Raw genomic sequence first — 24,948 nt, 5'->3', positions numbered from 1 at the left:
GAGGGAAAGCATACTGTCTACTTCCAGGGCTTTGTCATTGCCAAATACCGTGAGGAACACATATAGAAGCAGATGCTGGAAATTGAAAGTTAAAGAGAGTGCTGGAGAAACTCAGCAGGTCTGGCAGCATTTCTGGATGGAGAAGCAAAGTTAATGTTTTGAGTCCAGCATGATTCTTCAGTTCCAAAGAGGAGTCGCACTGGGCTTGAAAAGTTAATTGTTTCTCTCTTCAGAGATACTGCCAGTCTTGCTGAGCTTCTCTCATATCTTCTGTTTTCATTAAGAATCCAATCTCCTCCACAATATCTTTAGATCAGGAACTGAGGTTATGGATTGAAATAATTGCATGAGGCTGATATCCTGTCACCAAGTCACCCTCTGTTTACACATGCACAGTCCATGGTCTCTGTCCAGCCAGCCCAGAGCCACTCCAGACAATGAGGAGACTCCTTGAATCTCCTGTTTCTATCTGTCAGCCAGGTCTCCCTGACTGGCCCAGGTCAACAATGCCAATCAAAGATCTCATGGTCAATAAGATCCACTTGGCCCTCATTCCAATCACTGTATGGGCTGAATTTAATTTCTGTCCCAGTCAATACTTGTTTGTTCTGACATGCCACAGCTCTGTGTCACAACTCAAATGCATTTTCAAGTAAAAACAAAAGCAGATTTTGAAGAAGGGTCACTCAACCTGAAACGTTAACTCTGATTTATCTCCACTGATGCTGCCAGACCTGCTAAGCTTTTCCAGCAATTTCTGTTTCCGTTTCTGATTTACAGCATCTCCAGTTCTCTTGGTTTTGATTCACATTTTCAAACCTCTGTATTGAAGAGTTTGTGCATCGTTGTTCACTTTGTGAACATAAGTGGAGCTGGTCCTTTTTAAAGATCCATTGACTAATACTGAAGATCACTGATGACCACCATAATTAAAAGTAATATTGTTCTATTATGGACAAAAAAATTTTATTTTACCCTAGTTGTCGTCATCGTTTTCTTTATTATGTGGAACTATTTTAATAGTGAAGCAGTAATGGAGGCTTCGCATAATTAACATCATAAGGCATCAAACACGGCAAAAGAAATTATGGAAACAATTTTACTGATTCTAACTGGAGGTGCTCCTTTTGATTACTTTTTTGTACAGAGCCACTTTGATATTCTGAAACAGAAATATTTTACCATATGTTGACCACAAGTCAGGAAGGAAGCTGATACTGACAGGTCTCTATTCTTAGTTCTCTCTTTTTTTGCAAACAATAGATACCATTTGCTTCTGCAGTCTTAAATCAATGGTTAAAGCAGTTTTATTGCTCCAAAAAATGTCCCATCTCCCTTTAATGCAATTTGTGCTTGAATTCGTGGTATTATTAGTTCGAGTTCATCCCCCACTTCAAGTTTTGCAATGCCTGATTGAAAAGAAATAGATGGTCAGAAATGGTGTAAAAAGAGAAGAAAATGAACAAGCCAATGCAAGCTCTAAGTTAAATCCTTACCAGCTGTAAAGCAAGAATCATTTGGGCAACAGGCAGACATGTTTTGGATACACCGAAATAGGATCACAGCTCGTGGCTCACTGCCAACACTATTGGCCTTTCTCCTCTGGATAAAATGTCCCATTGTAAATGAATTATCCTTATACCACACCTTGAAATTCAAGAACATAGTAAGTCAAGAATTCTGCCAATTGTTCAAACACAAATCCCAGAATTACAAACCATCAACTTGCCTGACTGTACACCAGAAAGTAGCCAGCCTCTTTGACCAAGATGTGGTTGTCCTTTTTCACAAGAGCATTTCCATTTTTCAAACTTAGAATCCACGGGATGGTTGTCTCCTCTATAATATAATTGCAAGTAAAACTCATCAGGCAATTGTTTAAGAGGTCAACAAGTTGCATATTCTTTTTAAATTGAAAGTAACTCAGGAAATTGAAGATGATTCCAGGTTTGTAGTTCATTCTACAGTGCATTAACCCACTCTGTCAGAGTGATTGAAGACAGATTGTGATTGGTCTTAGCACTCCTTGACCTGCAAGCGGGCAAAATGAATCAGGATTACTATAATTCTGATTAAAAAGTGCATGCATAAATAGTATCTGATATGACTCTAAGACAAATGCGTGTCTTAGTAGTCCCTTTGAGATGGGTGTCTCTGAGCTGGTGTATTGTCTGCATGTGTTTTGTAACATTACCAGCAACTGACAATTCAACTGGATGACAGGAAGGGATGGGTGCACATGCAAATTGGTATAAGGACAGATATGTTGAAATAGACTTTGGAATACAATGTTGGGGTGATTTTTTTCTTTATTCATTCATTCGTTCATTTGTTGGCTAGACAGCATTTATAGTCTGTCTCTAGTTGAGCAGAGGGCAGTTAAGAATCAACCATATTGCTGTGGATCTGGAGTCATACATTGGCCAGTCCAGGAAAGAGTGGCAGTTTCCTTCCCTAAAGAACATTAGTGAACCTAACATTCAGCAATGGATTCATGATGATCATTAGACTCTTAATTCCAGATTTATTTCTGAATTCAAATTCCTTCATCTGCTGTGGCAGAATTGGAACCCAGGTGCTCACAATATTGGATAACACGGTGTAGAGGTGGATGAACACAGCAAGCCAAGCAGCAGAGATCCAAAATGTTAGCTTTCCTGGTCCTTTGATGCTGCTTGGCCTGCTGTGTTCATCCAGCCTCACATTTTATTATCTTGGAATCTCCAGCATCTGCAGTTCCCATTATCTCTCTCCTTCATTAAACTACTGTCAGGTTTCCATCTATCAGTATAAGATCTGCAGTGAACGGCAGTTCTGCTTTCTTGCTCTCAGAAGAGATGATATTTCCTTTAACTTCCCATCAGAAGGGAAGCTCCTTCGATACAACGTGCAGCCTTGCTATATTTGAGAATCCATTACCACAGTTGCTTCCTCTGTTCTGCCATCTGCACAATCTCTCAACTGTCACTTTTACAGTTCCTCTTTAAACAGTTCAACTAAAATAGACTCAAGTCATCATTGCAGCCACTCAGGAAACCAGCAGGTTAATTGCAAACATGGTGGCTGGGTTAAAAGCATTGCACATACTTCCCAGTTTCCTGTGGAGTATCTGCCCAAACCCGTGCCAACCCTTTGCTGAGAATTCGTCAACCAAACTCTGAAAAAGAGTAAAAACTTTAAAATTTCACCTGATGTTGTTTCAGGCCAATTATCTGAGGCCAGCAATGAATTAAGTTAGAGACAAAATAGCTTTTAAGCAATTACAGAGAGAGGGAAGCGAAAAGGAGAAGGTGCCAGAGAAGAAAGAGGGAAGGTATGTTGCCGCTTGGATAAGTGCAATATATTTAGTTGGCACTTAAATAGTGATTGTTTTGAGCTAAATATTTCTCATTTGTCTTAGTGTACCCCCATATATTTTGTTATGGTAAGCACAGTATGGATTTAAGCTAAAGCTGGAAAAGGCTGGTATGGACATGACATTCACAATCTCAATTTCAAACCTTAAAGAAAACAAAATGAACAAAACACCATCATTGCAGAAATTCACCAATGATCCTCATAGAGCACCTTCCAAGCCCATAACCACTTCCATCTAGAAGGACAAGGACAGAAGATACATGGGGTACCACCATCTGCAAGTTCCCCTCCAAGCCATTCACCATCCTGACTTGGAAATATATCGCGGTTCCTTCACTGTCACTGGGGTTAAAATCCCAGAATTCCCTCCCTAAGGGCATTGTGGGCCTACCTAAAAGACATGGACTGCAATATTTCAAGAAAGCAGCTCACTATCACCTTCTCAAAGGCAACCAGAGACAAGCAATAAACGCTATCCAACCAGCAATGCCAATGTCCTATGAATGAAAATGTGTCATCTCAGTACTTTGTTGGCGTGGCTGTGGAACTGTGGATAATTATACTTTAGTTCACATAACCTCTTGGTCTCTTTTATATCCATATCTCAATGGCTTGTACAAGTGTACAATTTTCCAGTAATGGAAGTTGAACATAGTTGATGATTTTGTGGAATTAAATGTCTTTAGTGGAAATATATAATTGCTACCATATTTAAAGAAAAGTAAACCCCAAAAACAATGCTGGTCAAGAACATAGCAGTGAAGGAAATGTTTAGAAGAATTTCCTTCATATAGAGCGCTATCGGAGCTTGAATACTTTACAACAGCATGTGATTAAGGCTGAGGCTACTGAATCTTTCAAAGGGAATTAAATAAACATTTGAACGTGAACATGTGAACCCAGCAGCCCAATGGTATCAATGTGGATTTCACAAACTTCAAAATCTCCCCTCCTCCCACTGCATCCCAAAACCAGCCCAACTCGTCTCCGCCTCCCTAACTTGTTCTTCCTCTCACCTATCCCCTCCTCCCACCTCAAGCTGCACCCCTATTTCCTATATATTAACCTCATCCCACCCCCTTGACCTTGTCCGTCCTCCCCAGACTGATCTATCCCCTCCCTACCTCCCCACCTACACTCACCTTTACTGGCTCCATCTCCGCCTCTTTAACTTGTCTGTCTCCTCTCCACCTATCTTCTCCACTATCAATCTTCGATCCGCCTCCCCCTCTCTCCCTATTTATGTCAGAACCCCCTTCCCCTCCCCCATTTCTGAGGAAAGGTCTAGGCCTGAAACATCAGCTTTCCTGCTCCTAAGCTGCTGCTTGGCCTGCTGTGTTCCTCCAGCTCCAACCTTGTTATCTCGAATTCTCTAGCATCTGCAGTTCCTATTATCGCATGTGAATCAATGGAACTTGTTTTGTATGGTTTAGTAAACAACTGAAATAGATAGGGCAGGTCAGATTTCTGTGCAGCATACTTGTACAGTTTCATGAGTGTTTATCTGTAGAATTTGGGAAGTGAGGGTAGTAAGTACAAAAGGGAGGAGGTGCCATTCTGTTCTTTTTAGGAAATGGGGTTAGTCCAAGAACAAGAGTTGAAAATAGCAAAACCTGATAGCTGTCCAGACAGGTTAGATAGAATAACTACTTAAGTTACACAACTTTTGTATAATAGTTGAGTAATATTTCTACACTTGAAAGCCAACTGGTTAAATAAACAAAAAAGGCAGATGAGTTGCAGCCAAAGTACATGAATGTAAATGGATACTAGTGTGATCGGTTGCAACCACATCAGCAACTTCAGCTGAGAGTTGGAATCCAGGTTTCGTGACACATCAGGGAGGAATAATGTTATGTGGACACCTTCCTCCAAGACACAGTCACCATCCCCTACCCCAGCCTTAAGTTATGCAGTTGAGGTTGGTTCATGGTCACAGACAGGGAAGGGACAAGACAGGCAAGCAGAGGATCCAAAGGAGGCAGTGGAAGAATCTCAGCCCTTGCTCTCATCTATATTGTTCAACGTTCTTGCAGTTTCTGTGGACGAGCAGGGCCAGGAGAAAGCCTGATGCAGATTTCTACAGGACTTTGGTGCAGGGGGCCATAAATGTTGGGAGGGAGGGAGGATGGGAGGATGGGAGGATCTGTAAACTGTTCTATCTAGCTGATAGCCAGAATCCCAAAGATAATGTTCCTTGCATTGTACCAAGGTTATGGGCATCTTCTCAGCACTGGAGAGGAGTGGGAGGGGAAGAACCTTGTTGCCATGGTGCTTATGGGCACCAACAACATTGAGAGGCACAAGAATATTTCTGCTGAGGGGGTATGGCAGCTAAGTTCGAAACAAAAAAAACCTCAAAGATAATAATCTCTGCATTACAACTGAGGAGGAGTAAATTGGCATTGAGTAATTAATATCATGGAGTTGAATACATGACTCAAAAGGTTAGTATGGGAGGAAGAGAGGGGCTGCACCATTGGTATGACTTTTACTAAATCCAGACAGGGATTTGAGTATTGTTGAAGTACATCACTAGACCTCTAGGGAAGAGTTTTAACTAAATAATGTGAGGGAAGGAATGTTCAGTTCAGAGTAGAGTTCAGCTATGGAGTCCAGCATGTGAAACTGTGGCTTTCTGATTGATTGAGTTTTTAGCTAATGTCTCCCTTGTTGCTCCACACCACAGGCCAGCACCATAGGAAGGAAGGACCACAGACCCAGCTTTGAACACACCATCATCTGTCTCCTACATTTTCCATCAATTCAGTCACGCTTGCATGCCCATATCAATGCTGAGTCCAAGGCTGATAAGAGGTCTCTGGTTGGTCACGGGATGCCAGCTGGAGATGCAGAGTCACATTGGAGAAAATCCACCAATGGGTGTCAGTGGAGTAATGTAAAGATGAAGGACTCGGTCATCCAAGTGTAAGTTCTGCCATGACTGTGCCATATGAATGCATGGTTTCCTCCATGGAGATGTTGCCTACTGCCAATGGAGAGCCAGGTCTATCATATAATCCATATGCATGAAAACCTGCATTTGTTTGCTTTGACATCTAAAAATCAGTGGCTAGTCAAGTGGGGAACAAGGCACTTGAATCTCTCACAAGGTGCTCCCTTTCCTCAGGATCACGGAGTTGTTATGGTGTACCGAGAGGGATGAAGAGTGTCAGTGAATTGTCCTGAGGGCACTCTCATCCCATCTGTCAGTCAGTCCAGAGCCTCCAGCAATTGAGATCAAAAAGGATATCTCTACAGCTCTGCAGGGTCATCAAGGTCTCCAGCACACTGGTGTGATGGGGCATCTGATAATTTCATCCCATGGAACCAGCACCAATCTCATCAGCTGGTAGCATGCTCACATGCATTTATTGCACAATCCTAATTGTCCCATGACCTGAGTGGCTTGCTGGGGACCATTTCAAATGGTAGGTAAGTATCAACCCCATTGCTGTAGATGTGGTGGCACAAGAAGGCCAGACCAAGTAAGGATATCAGCTTTCCTTCCTAGAAGGACATTAGCGAATGAGAAATTTCAATAGCAATCAACAATGGTTACCTGATCCCCACCTCTTTATTTCTAGATTTTTATTGAAATTAGATTTCACCACTATAGTCAGATTTGAACCCATGTCCCCAGAATAAACCTGGATTACTAATCCAGTGACATTACCGCTATGCTTCTGCCTCCCCTTTAGTTTCGCATTTCACTTGATAATCGAGTGCATCATTGTAAGGATACCCTCATTCAGAGAATATTGCATTGCCATGCTTCATATTTGGCAACCATTGTGGAATGAAGGGCATTGAGGTACTTCTCATGTGTGTAGACAGCAAAGTAGCTATGTGTTAGAGGTCATTCTTTGTTAGGTGGTATCACATATAGTGTAATCTGATGACAAGACCGTGTGATTATACAATATATTTTATAAAGACGACTAATCTGACTTGAAAGAAATGGACACAGTAACTTAAAAAATGGTTACTTGTTGTCATGTTGCTGTCCCTAGTGATTGTCACTGGCAAGAAAGACAAGACTTGGGCAGCTGTCACCAAGGTGCAGTGGAGAAAGACCACTGCCTGAGGCACTCCTGCTGAAGTTAAATGGGGGTCTGTTCAGTTATCGGACCCTCGCATGCCTTAAATGCATGTAAGTATAGTCTGGTTCAAGTAAGAAATGCCTTTGGTTTGTTTGTTGGATAGAGTAAAACTCCAATGTTTGCTTGCTTTCTTCATATACTATTATGGAAAACAGACTGCGTTTGTGATTGTGCCTGTGTGTGTTTGTGTATAAAAAGATATGTTTATGATTAAATCAGAGTTTTGAGATTTAAAAAAAAATCAGCCAGAAAATGAAGCCATTTAAAATTTCATCAACCCTTGGAAAAGACAGCTAATTCTTAAAGGTATAAGAATTCAAAGTTTCAAAGGGAAACAGGACCCCTCAAGGGAATTCCAGCATTACTAACTTTACTTTATGGAATAGCAATTCATCAAATGTTAAAATAGTAGACATCTTAAGTTTGATGTGTATCAGACAGGGTTATGTTTCAAATAGTTTCTCATAGCCTAAGAGAAAAGCTCTGAGAGTCAGCATTGGATACAGGTTTCTTAATGAGGAGAGGCGATAAAGTCAAAACAATGAAGAACAACTGTACTGAACCAGGCGACCAAGCGCCAATACCGGCAGTGTGATAAAACTAAATTATAGGAGCCTGAACTCGCACTCAGAATCTGTTCTGCTCAGTTCACTTGTGGGAGAAACTTTCAACTACTCAATTACAGAAGCCATCACAGCTACTGAATTTGGCTTCAAATTTTCAACTGCCTCTCTTTGAGAGAGAATCTTCAACCAAGTAAAAAGCCAGCAATAATAACTGACTGAAATTATTTTCATATTTATCAGCATCTTTTGTCTACGTCTACTTTTAATCTTTGTATCGTTATTCTATTTTCTAAGTAAAATCATTTATTTTACTGAATAACCTGTAAGAAATATTTCTGTAATAAAACAACTTTTAATCTTGTCTAAAACTGAAGATTTGCTTCTGGTGATTTTTAAATTGCAAAGCTCTAAAAACTAAAAGGACGCTAGGACAGTATAAATCCACAGTTCACTAGACATGCTCTGGACACACATAAAACCAAAATGCACACGCTGGACACACACACTGTAGAGAGTGCTGAATGGCTTGGACAGAGTGGATGTTGAGAAGATGTTTTCAATAGTAGGAGAGACGAGGACCTGAGGGCACAGTTGTGGAGTAAAGAGAAGACTTGTTTAGAACGGAGATAAGGAGGGACTTCTTCACCTAGAGAGTGGTGAATCTATGGAATTCACTGTCACAGAAGGATGAGGAGGCCAGGTCATTCAGTATATTTAAGACAGAGATAGATAGGTTTTTGATTGTCAAGGTGTTATGCGAAGTAAGTGGGAGAATGGGGTTGAGAACCGTGTCAGCCATGATTGAATGGCAGAGCAGACATCATGGGCTGAATGGCTAATTTCTCCTCCTATGTCTTATGTGGTTGTATCACAAGAGAAGGCGACATGACTGAATATATGTCATCTGCTGAACTTCCTATGAGTGATGAGCCAAACAGATTGACCAAAGTTACATATGAGTGTGTGAAGTGATGTGATACGTATGTGTTTATGGCCCTGTCACGGTGAGAAATGAGCAGAAAGATGGGCTAGAATAGCTTATGTAACTTATGTGCCAGAGACAAACCTATGATCTTGGGGACAGTTTTTTTTTCATCCTGCATGATAAAGGACTGCTGCACTTAGTCTTCCAGGGGTCAGAGGGCATGGGTCATGAGGTAGGTCTGTATGGAGAAAGGTAGGGGTGAACGCGTATGTATGCATGTGTAAATGCAGAGATTACTCACAAACACACCCTCTCCTTCTAAAATCCTAGCTGTACATTGAGCCAGGAGAACAGGAAATCCCAAGCTGAAAGGCAAACTATTTCTAACTCTTGTTTTCACAGGAATTCTTCCTAGGCTAGACCACACTGTGCATCAGCAGAGGCAAGTGCAAGGCAGATGTTTTTAGATCAAACTCCAAACCAAACAGCTATGAGATATAATTCAATATTTATACTTACGTTTACTGTTTTCATTGGAAACAGATCTTCGCTCCACTCGACAGGTTGACTGTGGCCTTTCATGCATATACTTCAGACAATCGTTCACTAACAATCCACAAATATGAATGGTGAATTCCGCAGACAATAACTGGACACAATTACATCATTTCCACTTACTATTAATAACATTAAATATTAATGTTAATCATTATTAGTTGTTTTCAAATGATATTACCTTTTAGAAGTGGTCTTTGGTCACGTACAGCAATGAATTGCACAAAGGACTGCTTCTCTAAAATAGAAGGAATAAAAATCGAACTAATACACAAACATTCATGATTCGATTACGTGAGCAGACTACAGTCCTAGCAATGGAAATCAAAACGAATATGCTCAATTGGTCTCTGTAGATTTGTTCTTAATTTGTACTCTGTTTAAACAATATTTGTATTGATTGGGCACATTTCTACTTAGAGGTAAAAATGCAAAAACTGACAGAAGATTGCATTGTGAGGCTACAGGATGTGCTGAATATAGGGTTTGCCGGTCTGTGAATTAATTTGAAATGATTGTGTACTGAGGACATAGGCTTAATACACTTGCAGCTTAATTTTCTCAGTAAAGTTACCGTTCTTCCATATGCAATGATCATACCAGCACTTGCTTTCTTTGAAAGTTTATATTGAATTGTCAAACCACATATTGAAACATATCTGTGGATTAAAAGGTACTGTCAGTGTCAGTGGGATCAAGGGATGCCAGGGATGCGAAAGCAAGACAGAAACTGTTCAACAGTGTGGAGCTGGAGGAACACAGCAGGCCAGGCAACATCAGAGGAGTAGGAAAGTTGATTTTTTGGGTCAGGACCCTTCTTCAGAAACATCAACTTTCTTGCTCCTCTGATGCTGCCTGGCCTGCTGTGTTCCTCCAGCTCCATATTGTGTTGAACAGTTTCTATCTTGCTTTCGCATCCCTGGCATCCCTTGACAAGGCTAGGTCATCAACTCACAGTTATAGAGTCATAGAGCCACACAGCGCAGAAACAGACCCTTCAGTCTAACTAGTCTGAGCCAACCATAATCCCAAAGTAAACTAGCCCCACTTGCCTACACTTAGCTCATAACCCTCCAAACATTTCTTATTCATGTACTTCTCCAAAAGTCTTTAAACATTTTATCTGCATCCACACCCACCACATCCTCTGGTAGTTCATTCCACACACAAACCACTGTGTAATATAAAATTGCCCCTCGTGTTTTTTTTAAATGTTTCTCCTCCCACTTTTGATAATCCTTCTTCTAACAGCATACACTCATGACTAAGCAAATTCCTCTAATGCTGGTTCATCAGGTATACAGCCATCATCCACCCAAATACCTTCTAAATGGTGAATTAACAACTAGGTCATGACCTCCTCACCAGCTATTCATAGAATCATACAATCCATTCAGTGTGGAGACAGGCCATTCAGCCCAACAAGTCAACACCGACTCACTCCTACCCTGTAGCCCTACTTTTCCCATGGTTAAACCACTTAAATCGACAGATCCCTGGATAATTTAGCATGGCCAATCCACCTACCTTTCACATCTTTGGACTGTGGGAAGGAACCAGAGCGCCTGGCAGAAACCCACACAGACACAGGGAGAATGTGCAAACACACACAGTCATCCAAAACTGGAATCAAACCTGGGTCCCTGGCACTGTGAAGCTAGCAGCGCTAATAGTAGATTAAAAGATTAACAAATTTGGTAAGTAACATTATCCAAAATAAATAATCAGATAACAAGTAGTGGGGTTTGATCTTGAGTCTGTTCCGATTACACTGATCACAGCTTGTTCAATATTAGGGATTCTGAGAAAAGCCCCAGTGCCTGTTGGCTGTTGTGGAAGGAAAAAAGAAAAAGAAAAAGAAAAATCAGAAACCATTTGATTTTAGTGTCTACCTCTGATTGAATGTTGGCTTGAGGAGTTAAAACCGGAAGAAAGTGCAAAGTGGATTGTCCCTTAAATCACTGATGGAATCCTGACTGTTTCTAATTTGCATCATTGACCCAGAAACTCCATCCTAATGGAATGCACAGCAACACACAAGCAAACAGTGCATTGAGACACAGCGAAAGCCGTACACCATCCATCTGTGATGTAATTCGGAGAAAAGTTAAATTCTGATTGGGAAATATTCATTTGATTGTGTCAGATGAAAGCAAACAATTAAAATCTGATTAGCCTAAGGATTTGTTTATTAAGAAACTGAACATTTCAACCTGACAGGCACAGAGGTGCGCCTTAGCACCACAACAGTACATTCTGCTTCAGCTAATAATACTTCCGTAAGTATAAACTTGTGATTACTGTCAGGATAGATCTGCCTGATGGTAATCATATAAAAGATGCCCACTTGCTTCTGTGTGTTTTTTACATCTAAACATACAAACCTGCCTTGTCTCAGATACCTTGATCACAGCCTGTTGGTTTGGTTGTTACGCAGTGTAAGAGAGGTAAACCCATATCCGCAGTGAAGCTAGAGGATTTGGGAATGCCCCCTACTGCGAGCAGGTGGCTGCACCTGGATTTAAATTGAAATGTGAATTCAATGAAAATTCTGTAGTATTGTTTAGATATGACCAAGATTTTCTTCTCCACCTTTAATACATTTAGTGTTATTATTGATTAATTAACCTTGTGTAATGATTTTCAAATTTATTTATAATATCCAGGACCACCGAGAATTTGGAGTGCTGTGTACAGTTCTGGTCGCCACATTACCAAAAGGATGTGGATGCTTTGGAGAGGGTGCAGAGGAGGTTCACCAGGATGTTGCCTGGTATGGAGCGTGCTAGCTATGAAGAGAGGTTGAATAGATTAGGATTATTTTCATTAGAAAGATGGAGATGGGGGTGGGGGGGGATCCTGATTGAGGTCTACAAAATCATGAGGGGTATAGACAGGGTGGATAGCAAAAAGCTTTTTCCCCCCCAGAGTGGGGGACTCAATTACTAGGGGTCATGAGTTCAAAGTGAGAGGAGGAAAGTTTAAGGGAGATATGTGTGGAAAGTTCTTTACACAGAGGGTGGTGGGTGCCTGGAATGCGTTGCCAGTGGAGGTGGTAGACGCAGACACGTTAGCGTCTTTTAAGATATATTTGGACAGGTACATGGATGGGCAGGGAGCAAATGGACGCAGACCGTTAGAAAATAGACGACAGGTTAGACAGAGGATCTTGATCAGCGCAGGCTTGGAGGGCCAAAGGGCCTGTTCCTGTGCTGTAGGTTTCTTTGTTTCTTTGCTTTTCTTATTTATTCTAGCATTTCACGTTATTTAAAGATTTCCAGTTAATGTGTCATGGTGAGTGGCAGGAGGTGGCTGGAACAAAGGGTAGTGGATGGGTCGGGTGCTAAAGTGGTGCTTGGGTAGGGTGACAATTAAGTGAGTGAGGCCTTAGATTGCATAGGAGAGGGAGTTGGACTGGGTGAGGGATTGTCAGGTCTGGAGGGTGGGTAATGTTAGGGCAGGAGTCCAGGGCTGGGAGGGGGTGCAGGCTGAGTCTGGAAGGGATTTAGCTCTACATGACAAATTAACTGCATTTATTTTAATGCAAGAGGCCTAATAGGTAAGGCAGATGAGCTCAGGGCATGGGTGGGAACATGGGATAGTGATATCACCGCAATTACAGAGGCCTGGCTCAGGGATGGACATGACTGGCAGCTTAATGTTCCAGGATACAGATGCTATAGGAAGGATAGAATGAGAGGGTGGGGTGTGGGCAAGAGAAGAGGGGTTGTGGTGTTTTGGATTAGGGTTAACATTACCACTGTACTTAGGGAGGATATTTCTGGGATTCATAGAATCCCCATAGTGTGAAAACAGGCCATTCAGCCCAGCAAGTCAACACTAAGCCTCTGAAGGTGGTCCCACCTAGACCCACCCCCTAACTCTGTTTCCCATGGATAATGCACCAAACTGATGTATCCCTGGACACCAGGGGTAATTTAGCATGGCCAATTGACCTAACTTGCACATCTTTGGACTATGAGAGGAAACCAGAGCATCCAGCAGGAACTCACACAGATACAGAGAGAATGTGCAAACTCCACACAAAGAGTCACCCGAGGCTGGAATTGAACCCGGGTCCCTGGCACTGTGAGGCAGCAGTTCTAACCACTGAGCCACCCCCAAAGTTATTTGAATGGAACTGAGAAATAAGACAGGGATGATTGCCTTATTCGGATTGTACAACGGACACCAGCCCCCGCCACCCCCCGTAGTCAGCGGGAAGTTGAGAAACAAATCTGTAAAGGAGATCTCAGTTATCTGTGAGAGTAATATGGTGGTTATGGTAGGGGATTTTAACTTTCCAAACATAGACTGAGACTGCCACACTGTTAAGGGCTTGGATATGGAGGAATTTAAGTGTGCGCAAGAAAGTTCTCTGATTCAGTACATGAATGTAACTATAAGAGAAGGTGCTAAACTAGAGAAGTAAGGCAAGGCAGGTGACTGAAGTATCAGTGGGGGAACACTTCGGGGCCAGTGACTATAATTTTACTAGTTTTAAAATAGTGATGGAAAAAGATAGATCAGATATACAAGTTACAGCTCTAAACTGGAGGAAGGGCAATTTTGATGGTATTAGGCAAGAACTTTGAAACGTTGAAGAAGGACTGATATTTGCAGATAATGGGATGGCTAGAAAATGGGAAGGCTTCAAAAATGAGATAACGAGTCCAGAGACAGTATGTTCTGGTGGAGGACAAGATTGGTGGGGGAAGGGAATACTGGATGAGCAGGGAACTTAGGGTTTTGGTCGAGAAAAACAAAGAAGCAAATATCAGGTATAGTCAGCAGAGATTGAGTGAATCCTTAGACAAATACAAAGGCCTTAGAAGTATACTTAAGGAGGAAATCAGGAGGGCAAAAGGGGACATGAGATAACTTTGGCAAACAGGGTTAAGGACAATCCAAAGGGATTTTATAAATAAGTTAAGGACAAAAGGGTAACTAGGACAGAATAAGGCCTCTTGAAAATCAACAAGGCTGCCTACTTGTGGAACCGCAAGAGATGGGGGAGATACTGAATGAGTATTTTGCACTAGTGTTTACTTTAGAGAAAGATATAGAATCCCCAGGACCTGACCCTAGAACTCTGTGGGAAGTGATTGTTGGGCCCCTTGCTGAGATATTTGTATCATCAATAGCCATTGGAGAGGTGCAGGAGGACTGGAGATTAGCTAACATAGTGTTACTATTTAAGAAAAGTGATAAGGAAAAGCCAGGGAACTACAGGCCACGGAGCCTGACATCAGTAGTGGGCAAGTCATCGAAGGAAATCCTGAGGGACTAGATTGACATATATTTGGAAAGGCAACGACTGAATAGGGATAGTCAACATGGCTTTGTGTATGGAAAATTGTGTCTCACGAACTTAATTGAATTTTTTGAAGAAGTAACAAAGAGGATTGAAGAGGAGAGTGGTGGACGTGATCTATATGGAGTTCAGTAAGGAGTTCAATAAGATTCCTCTTGGTAGACTAGTTCGCAAGGTTAAATCACATGGAATACTAGGAGAACTAACCAGTTGAATAAAGAATTGGCTCAAAGGTATAAGGCAGAGGGTAGTGGTGGAGGGTTGCATTTTAGACTGGAGGCCTGTGACCAGTGGTGTGCCACAAGAGTTGGTGCTGGGTGAGTATAGGAGTTGGGAGGTCATGTTGCAGCTGTATAGGATATTGGTTAAGCCACATTTGGAATACTGTGTGTAATTCTGGTCTCCCTGCTACAGGAATGATTTTGTGAAACTTGAATGGATTCAGAAAAGATTTACAAGGATGTTGCCAAGGTTGGAATGTTTGAGCTATAGGGAGAGTCTGAACAGGCTAGTGTTATTTTTCCCTACAGCATTGGAGGCTTAGGGGTGACGTTACATGATGGTGAGTTGAAGGATGGTTCAGGGGCTGCTGGGTGAGGTTAGTTTCATAATTACACCGAGTTAGAGCAGGTTTTATTCCCTCTAACGTTTCTTGGGTGACTATTACAGTTAAATAAGTCAGGACTATCCAAGATCTCTGACTGGAAATGTTTTCAGAGCATTCTATATGCCAGGTGATTATATACCAAGCTGCATTTTCAATTTTTATGGCAATTCCCATGCAGTTAGCTGCCTTGGGACTTCCACATTGTCTAGAAGTAAAACATGTGTATCTATATTTCAGCAAGGGTCAATTTCCTTTGAGAAGATCTTGGCCACTCTGTTTTCAAACTTACTGTAAGAGGCATTGGGAGCATTGTATTTTCCTTGTCTTAAAAAGGATCTTGTCCTACCATCCAACTTTGAATGGTGGTGAGCAATTAAATAACTAACAGGACTGAAGACTTGTGTTCTCCAAAATTAGCTGTGTCACTAGCCAAACTGTTCCCGTGCAACTACAACATTGGAATCTATATGGCAACATGAAAATTTGCCAATTATGAACTGTGCACAACTAAGAGGAGAAACCCAATCCAGCCAGTTACCACTCGAAAAGTATACCCTTAATCATCAGGGGAAAATGTGGTTGTTAACAGTTTGTTTACAAAGTAACAACCTGCTCTCTGACCCTCAGTTCAGGTTCCCCACTAGAGCCACTGAGCTCTTGATCCTAATACAACCTTCGCCCATAAATGGACAGTTGAGCTGAATTCTGTAGAAGAGGTGAAAGCAACTACTTTTGGATGTCAAGGCAGTATTTGTCCAAAGCATGAGGGACCCAAATAGAACACTCTGCTGATAGGAATCATATCTGACACAAAGGGAGATGTTTGTGGTTGCTGGAGGTCAGTCATATCAACAGGAAGGCATTAATATAGATTTTCCTCAGGGTAGAGTCCTCAGCCCAACCAACATCACCTGCTCATCAATATGCTTCCCTCCTTCATAAGGTCATAAATTAGGGCTTGCTAATCATTGGGAACACATTTCCTGTGTTTATGCTGTCTGGTCTCCCGAAGTTTCTATTAGATCCCTGCTCATATTTTTAAACTCCACTGAATATAGTTTTAACAAATCCAGTCTCTGTTCATATTTCAGTCGTACCATCTCAGGAATTAGCCTGGTCAAACTTTGTTATACTACTTCCATAGCCAGATTATCTTTCCTCAGATAAGGAGACCAAAGCTGCACACAATAGTTCTTGTCTCACCAAGGCCCTGCAGATTTGCAGTAAGACATCCTGCCTGTACTTGAACGTTCTCGCTAAGAAGGCCAAAATACCATTTGCTTTCTTCACTACCTGCTGCACTTACATGTTTACTTTCAGTTACTAGTGTACAAAGACATCAAAACCTCTCTTTCTTTCTCAATCTATCACCATTCAGACAATAATTTTTTTTGTTACTGAAATGGATAACCACACATTTAACCACAATATGTTTCATCTGTCATGCATTTTCCCACTCACTCAGCTTGATCAAATCACATCTCTGCATTATCAGCACAGCTCACTGCCCTACCCAGCCACGTGTCATCCACCAGTTTAGAGATATGACACTTTGTTCTGTCTCCTAAATCATGACTTCATCTTGTCAATGGTTTGTGACCAAGCACTGATTGCCCATTAGTCACAACCTGCCTCTCAGAAAAATACTCAAATACTCCTACTCTTTGTTTCCTGTTTACCAGCTAGATCTCCATCCCTGTCAGTACACTTTCTACAATGACACGGACTTTCATTTTACATGTTGATTTCTTATGTGGGGTCTTATCAACAGTCTTCTGGAAGTCCAAGTGAACCACATCCACTGGCTCCCGAGTCAACTCCACCAGCTACGTCCTCAGGAAATTTCAGTAGATTTATCAATCACAATTTCGCTTTCGTAACTCTATTCAATCCTGATGCTATGTTCCAACTCTAAAATAAAATATATTTCAACATCGATGAATCACCTGCCTTACAGCATGACTATTATTTACAATGTGTTTCTACCCCACAGCACGCAGAATTTTTCTTCTGATTAATGTCAAAATTATTCACTGGACAGATTAAGATCCGTTATCTGCAAACTCTGACTTTCCTTTTTGTCAACAATTCAAAAAAGAAGCAATGGATGTAAACATCTTTCAAAGTTAGTTTCAGTTTGAGGTTTTGAGTATGAATCCATCAAAGCATAAAAGTGAGCTGACAGCCTTATGAGATCAATTTAAAAACTCAGTTTAGATACACTGCACAATCTGCATGTTTCGTGTTGTAAAGGAATACTATTTCTCAAATGGGACTCAATTTTGTCTGCACTCAAAACTTATAATGGATACAACTAGCTATAGAGCAATATAATTAATTGTACAGAGATAATGGGAACTGCAGATGCTGGAGAATTCCAAGATAATAAAATGTGAGGCTGGATGAACACAGCAGGCCAAGCAGCATCTCAGGAGCACAAAAGCTGACGTTTCGGGCCTAGACCCTTCATCAGACAGGGGGATGGGGAGAGGGAACTGGAATAAATAGGGAGAGAGGGGGAGGCGGACTGAAGATGGAGAGTAAAGAAGATAAGTGGAGAGAGTGTAGGTGGGGAGGTAGGGAGGGGATAGGTCAGTCCAGGGAAGACGGACAGGTCAAGGAGGTGGGATGAGGTTAGTAGGTAGCTGGGGGTGCGGCTTGGGGTGGGAGGAAGGGATGGGTGAGAGGAAGAACCGGTTAGGGAGGCAGAGACAGGTTGGACTGGTTTTGGGATGCAGTGGGTGGGGGGAGGGGGGGGGGGGCGCGGAGAGGGAGAAGAGCTGGGCTGGTTGTGTGGTGCAGTGGGGGGAGGGGATGAACTGGGCTGGTTTAGGGATGCAGTAGGGGAAGGGGAGATTTTGAAACTGGTGAAGTCCACATTGATACCATATGGCTGCAGGGTTCTCAGGCGGAATGAGTTGCTGTTCCTGCAACCTTCGGGTGGCATCATTGTGGCACTGCAGGAGGCCCATGATGGGCATGTCATCTAGAGAATGGGAGGGGGAGTGGAAATGGTTTGCGACTGGGAGGTGCAGTTGTTTGTTGCGAACTGAGCGGAGGTGTTCTGCAAAGCGGTCTCCAAGCCTCCGCTTGGTTTCCCCAATGTAGAGGAAGCCGCACCGGGTACAGTGGATGCAGTGTACCACATTGGCAGATGTGCAGGTGAACCTCTGCTTAATGTGGAATGTCATCTTGGGGCCTGGGATGGGGGTGAGGGAGGAGGTGTGGGGACAGGTGTAGCATTTCCTGCGGTTGCAGGGGAAGGTGCCGGGTGTGGTGGGGTTGGAGGGCAGTGTGGAGCGAACAAGGGAGTCACGGAGAGAGTGGTCTCTCCGGAAAGCTGACAGGGGAGGGGATGGAAAAATGTCTTGGGTGGTGGGGTCGGATTGTAAATGGCGGAAGTGTCGGAGGATAATGCGTTGTATCCGGAGGTTGGTAGGGTGGTGTGTGAGAACGAGGGGTATCCTCTTGGGGCGGTTGTGGCGGGGGCGGGGTGTGAGGGATGTGTTGCAGGAAATACGGGAGACGCGGTCAAGGGCGTTCTCGATCACTGTGGGGGGAAAGTTGCGGTCCTTAAAGAACTTAAGCCGCTAAGCCGCACCCCCAGCTACCTCCTAACCTCATCCCACCTCCTTGACCTGTCCGTCTTCCCTGGACCGACCTATCCCCTCCCTACCTCCCCACCTACACTCTCTCCACCTATCTTCTTTACTCTCCATCTTCGGTCCGCCTCCCCCTCTCTCCCTATTTATTCCAGTTCCCTCTTCCCATCCCCATCTCTGATGAAGGGTCTAGGCCCGAAACGTCAGCTTTTGTGCTCCTGAGATGCTGCTTGGCCTGCTGTGTTCATCCAGCCTCACATTTTATTATAATTAATTGTACAGCTTTCTTTAATAAAACAGGTGGGGAGAAAAGAGGTTAATGTCCCAGAAAAATTACCTTCCATCAGAAATGAAGAATGTTAGAAATGTAATAGGTTTTAAACAAATGCCAATGTTGTGTTTTATGGCTCAGAGATATGCAAGGATAACACCACAGGAGTTCTATTCAATGATTTAACATCTTTACTGTCATGTTTCCTGCATTTTTTTAAAAAAAGTAAACACACCCATGCTTAACTAATTACACACAGTGAGCAGTAAACCAGCAGACACACATAAATCAAACAAAGAACAATTAAAAATCACTGCAGGGAAATGGAGAGGAGAAAATAATGAGACGATCTGTGATAAGGTGGCAAACAGGAAATAAAGATGATGGTGTAGTGCAAAATGGTGTCGTAATAAAACAGGTAGAGAAACAAAGTATGGCTCTTGAAGTCAAAATGGTTACAACAGAACTATTACCATAAAACTGCCTGATATTTCGGTGGAACAAGAACTAAATAATGGTCTGTAACTGTGTAGAATACATACTTTCATGTCTGAGTTGTATGATGGACATTAAACCCATGCTATGGATTATAAGCATAGGAATGGCTTAAGAATAACATACCACAGTTCATCTTCTACCATCCTGTGAGTTACATGATGCATTGATGTTAGAGTTGTTGACTAATGCCAGTCCACATAGATCCAAAAATTATAACAGGTTATTCCCAGTGGTGGAAAATTGTAAGTCCAAAATAATTTTATTGATGCCACTTTTGCCATGTTATTTTCCAGATTTGTTCCCCAGTTGAGAGCTGTTTGGGGATGAAAATTATGGAATATAAAATGCAACCAATGACCCGCCTCCATTTTGATGTTGTGTGTCTGTGTTGCGTGTTTAAGAGGGGCTCTCCATTACAATCTTTAAATTGTACACCTACATTGCAGCTGGGTGACTGATTTAAATATTATGCTAGCAATGTGAGTTAGGTCTTAGGAAAATAGAGTTGAGTTGAGATGGAACCAGCCAAATGAAGGAGGCAACTGCTTTTAGAGCACTGCTTAAATTCCAGTGGGCAAGAAAATCATTCTTCCAGTGCCACAAGCAAATCATCTGATGGTTGTGACAGTCAGGCGAAGCAGCAATTCCCACCATGGCTGATCCTCCCTGTCATTCCCACCTCCTTGACCTGACACAACCTGTCCATCTGCTCTCCCACCTATCCCCTCCTCCCACCTCACTGACCAATCCCCACCACTCCCTACCTGCAAACACCTATCACCATCCCATCTACCTTTTCAGACATACCCCTTCTCTCTTTATTTATTTCTGAGCTGCCTTCCCCCTCTCCATTCCTGAAGAAGGGTCCTGACCCAAAACGTCAACTTTCCTGCTGCTCTGATGCTGCCTGGTCCACTGTATTCCTCCAGGTCCACACTGTTTTCTCACTGGTTCCCTGCACTTTCTGCCATTTCATCTCAACTTTGCTTTGCTCCTAATTGCCATGATTTGACCACTTCTACCATTGTCTGAGCCTTTTTGATTCCCAGGGACTGCCTCCAACAGTTCTCAGTTTTGACCTTGTGTCACCAGGTTTTCAGTCTAACAATCCACCAAGTCTCCCAATTTGGTAGTCTGCCAGGCAATAAATTGAACTAAAGGAAGAATAAAAAGAGACTGCTATTTAATTAGTCAGGAATTATAATCCCCCTGCTCCTCCCCATAAAACATTTTTGTTGATTATTATTAAAGTTACACTTCTTTGGGAACAAATGTAGTGTCATTGAGTCGTACAGCGTGGAAACAGGCCCTTTGGTCCAACTATTCCACACTGACCCGACGTTCCAAGCATTCCTAGCTCCAGTTGCCAGCATTTGGCCCATTCCCTTTTAAACCCTTCGTACTCATGTACCCATCTAGATGCCTTTCAAATGGTGTAATTGAACCAGCCTTCACTACTTCCTCTGGCAATTCATTCCATACATGCACCACCCTCTGTGTGAAAATGTTATGAGGTCCTTGGTAAATCTTACCCCTCTCACCTTAAAACTATGCCCTTGACTTTTGGGCTCCCACATTGACTCCAGCGTTGTGCAACTGCCTCTGTGGAATTGGTACATTCTGCCCGTATCTGCGTGTGTTTCCTCCGGGTGCTCTGGTTTCCTCCAACAGCCAAAGGACGTGCAGGCTATGTGGATTAGCCATGGGAAATACAGGGTTACAGGCATAAGGTAGGGGGTGGGTCGAGATGAGATGCTGTTTGAAGGGTTGTTGAGAACTCGGTGGGACAAATGGCCTGCTTCCATACTCTAGGGATTCTATAATTCGTATGATCTGTTTATTGTGATGTCAATTGAGGGATAAATATTGGCCAATTCAAAACAAATTACTCACCTGCTTTACTTCAGAATAGTACAATGGGATCTATCCATATGGACTGAGGAGGCCTCAGTTTAATGGCTCTTCTGAGAAACAGCAACTCCAAAAATGCACTGCTCCTTTCTTATCCAATTAGTGTGTGTTTGTACATAAGTCTTGAAGTGTGACTTGAACCAAGGACATTGTTATTCAGAGGTGAATGTGCTGGGAACTGAACCACAGTCGACCTTCTTAACTGTTCTATAATAACATCATAATCTGCTTAACTTTGCTAATATATTTTGTTATTGTATTGAATAATTCCTAAACGTACCTAAAGCACACACAATTTATACCAGTTACATCATTATCCAACAGGTGAATAATGCATAGGTTTGGGATGCTCTACATAAGCACACTTTGGCTCACCTGATCCAACTTCAGCATGCACACTACCTCCATTCTCTGGTTGTTGTATAGTTGCACTGGTGCTTGCAAGTGTTGGTGTGAGTGGAACAGAGTGCTGTGAGGTGCTAGCTTGCTCTTAATCACTGGTGGCAGGCTCCTGTTTCAAGCCTGTAATGGACAAAGATGGGCAAACGTTTGTTCGAACGTCAGCCCTGGACACAATTACAGGCTTTCAACTTGGGTACGTAATCCTTTTTCCACAGTAGCTACTACATTCTCAACCTTTGCTTGATACGCTATCCAATCTTTCTTTCGTTCAAAGCGAACAGCCTCATTCTTAGCACCAACTAACCAATTTGAAACATCAAACAAGGAGACAAACGCTTGCATAGGAAGAGTGTGAGGGAAAGCATATCAGGAGAAGCAATCAGCCACACCTAAAAAATAGATGCCATGCTGATGAAGATACAGCACAGGCATATACACATTCTTAGCAACACAAATCACAGGCTGTGGACAGAGTTAGGCAATCCTTAGGTAATGAATAACGTTGCTTGGTGCTAAGGGAAAGTCACCCCAGTACTACTGGGACTCTTTCCCATGTCCAAATTGCTACAAATCCTGATTGATGGGTGGCTAGCTTCAAATTATGGACCACTTCAAAAACCTTGGAAGACAGTAATGGCCTGTCTGGGTTACTGAATGCAGGGTGGGGAGGCAGTCTCTTTCTAACAGAAATGAAACTTGCCACAGAAAATACAGTTTAACAGGCTATCTACTACATGCATAAATGCATTCTGGTGAATGAGGTTGTATCACCGTGAATTGGTGTCACTGGCTCATCCATACACATACTGGTTATAATTCTGGTGTTCAGAGTAACCTCTCTCAAAAGAGCCGAGCCACGTAATCACTGTTGATTGTTGTAAAAATCTGATGGCTAAGGGGTGACCTTATGCAAGTTTATAAAATCATGACAGGCATGGATATAGTGAAGAGACAAAATCTTTTTCCCAGGTTAGGGGAGTCCATCACTCAGGGCACAGGTTTAAGTGAGAGGGGAAAGATTTAAAAGGGACCTAAGAGCAACTTTTTCATGCAATAGGTAGTGTGTGCATGGAATAAGCTGCCAGAGGAAGTGGTGTTGGTGTGTGTACAATTATAACATTTAAAAGGTATCTGGATGAGTACATGAATAGAAAGGGTTTGAAGGGTTAAAGGCCAAATGCTGAGAAATAGGACTAGATTAATTTAGGCTATCTGATCAGAATGGACGAGTTGGACAGAAGGGTCTGTTTCTCTAATACGTACTGTACAGCTCTATGGCTCTAACTGCTGCCCTCTGGGCCATTAAGAATGAACAGCAAATACTGGCTGAGCCATAAACATGGGCAGTATGGTGGCTCACTGGCTATAGCAATGCTGTCTCACCATGCCAGGGGCATAACCTTGGGTGACTGTCTTGTGGAGTTTACACGTTGTCCCCCTGTCTGTGCGGGTTTCCTCCGGGTGCTCTAGCTTCCTCCCACAGTCCAAAGATTAGGTGGCTTGGCCATGCTAAATTGCCCACAGTGTCTAGGGTGGAAAATATAGGGGTAGGGTAGGGGTGCGTCTGCATAGGATTCTCTTTGGAGGGACAGGGTATACTTGATGGGCCAAATGGCCTGCCTCCATGCTGTAGGGATTCTATGATCCGCATCCAGTGAAGAAATTTAAAAAAAAACAACTCCATCAAAATCCTGATTCTCAATGATGGTAGAACGTGTGGTACATTAGTTAGAAAGACAAGGCCAAAGAAGTTGCATCACCTTCAGCCAAAAGTGCTCAATGATGGATCCTCACCTTGGCCTCCTCCTAACACCCTGAGCCACAGTGTTCAGCCAATTCAGCTTGCTCTGTAATAGCACACTGGTCAAAGCAAAGGTTACGGGGCTGTGACAAAATCTGGGTGCTTTAGAAGAGTATCCAACAAAGCTGTTCTTTTAGGGCTATAATATTGGCAGCTAATTCAAAGAATAGCAAATTTACTGGGTATATCCTGACTACAAAAATGCAGTACAAACCCAATCTGGCTGTGCTTTCCTCTTCATTGGTCTACTCAAAATCATGAATAAATTGATTGAAAGTGAGTTTGACATTGGCATTTACTCAGCAATGACTTACTTATCCATGAATCAGTTTGTATTATGAAGGTAGTAGGAACTGCAGATGCTGAAGAATTTGAGATAACAAGGTGTAGAGCTGGATGAACACAGCAGGCCAAGCAAAGCTTCTTGGCCTGCTGTAATCATCCAGCTCCACACTTTGTTTTGGGTCTAGACTCTTCTCCAGAAATGAAAAGGTCCAGACCCGAAATGTCAGCTTTCCTGCTCCTCTGATGCTGTTTGGCCTGCTGTGTTCAACCAGCTCCACACCTTGTTATATCAGTTTGTATTGTACTGTCCTATGAGTCAGAAGCTTGAGAATTCACTCCATAAAAGTCAAGACTGATAGGCCACCCTACTATTATTAGAGATTCATTCTTTTGGTTAAAGCACTAAACTATCTATCCAATTCTCAGGTGAATGCAAAAGATTCTATAACATTATGTTGAAAGTAAAACTGTTATCTCCAGTACTTTGGTCAATTTTTGTCCCTCAATCATAATCACAAAAACAGATTGTCTGATTAATACTATAGACCAGTTTGTGGGAACTTGCAATGTAAGGTCAGCTATCATACTTCCTATACTTCAAATATGATTACACCCTACACTCAGTCATACACAATGCACATGATGCATGTGTGTCGGCTCACTCAGAAACTGTGTTCAAAGTCATTGTTCACTGTCTCTGAAACATACAAGAAAATAAGCCTTTTGCTAAACACTTTGAAAACTAAGGTCT

General features: G+C 42.4%; 1 protein-coding gene across 3 annotated transcripts in view; it reads right to left on the bottom strand.

Moving 5' to 3' along the window:
- Window positions 1-375: 375 nt before the first annotated feature.
- The window catches only part of tnfsf13b (TNF superfamily member 13b), a 38,396-nt gene continuing 13,823 nt past the window's right edge, over window positions 376-24,948 (bottom strand). The window contains exons 3-7 of one of the 3 annotated variants that reach the window (XM_048533218.2): window positions 9,688-9,744; window positions 9,471-9,557; window positions 1,730-1,839; window positions 1,497-1,647; window positions 376-1,409 (exon numbers count right to left, since the gene is read on the bottom strand). In XM_048533218.2, the coding sequence (XP_048389175.2) occupies window positions 1,297-1,409; window positions 1,497-1,647; window positions 1,730-1,839; window positions 9,471-9,557; window positions 9,688-9,744 (518 nt within the window). In that variant the 3' untranslated portion in view covers window positions 376-1,296. The remainder of the gene's footprint in view (window positions 1,410-1,496; window positions 1,648-1,729; window positions 1,840-9,470; window positions 9,558-9,687; window positions 9,745-24,948) is intronic. The other 2 variants (XM_059646917.1, XM_048533219.2) reach the window with 2 other exon arrangements.

This window comes from Stegostoma tigrinum, chromosome 6, assembly GCF_030684315.1.
Source record: "Stegostoma tigrinum isolate sSteTig4 chromosome 6, sSteTig4.hap1, whole genome shotgun sequence".
NCBI classification, from domain to species: Eukaryota; Metazoa; Chordata; class Chondrichthyes; order Orectolobiformes; family Stegostomatidae; genus Stegostoma; species Stegostoma tigrinum.
Note: the sequence above shows the minus strand (reverse complement) of the source record. Positions and strands in the feature narration are given on the sequence as shown.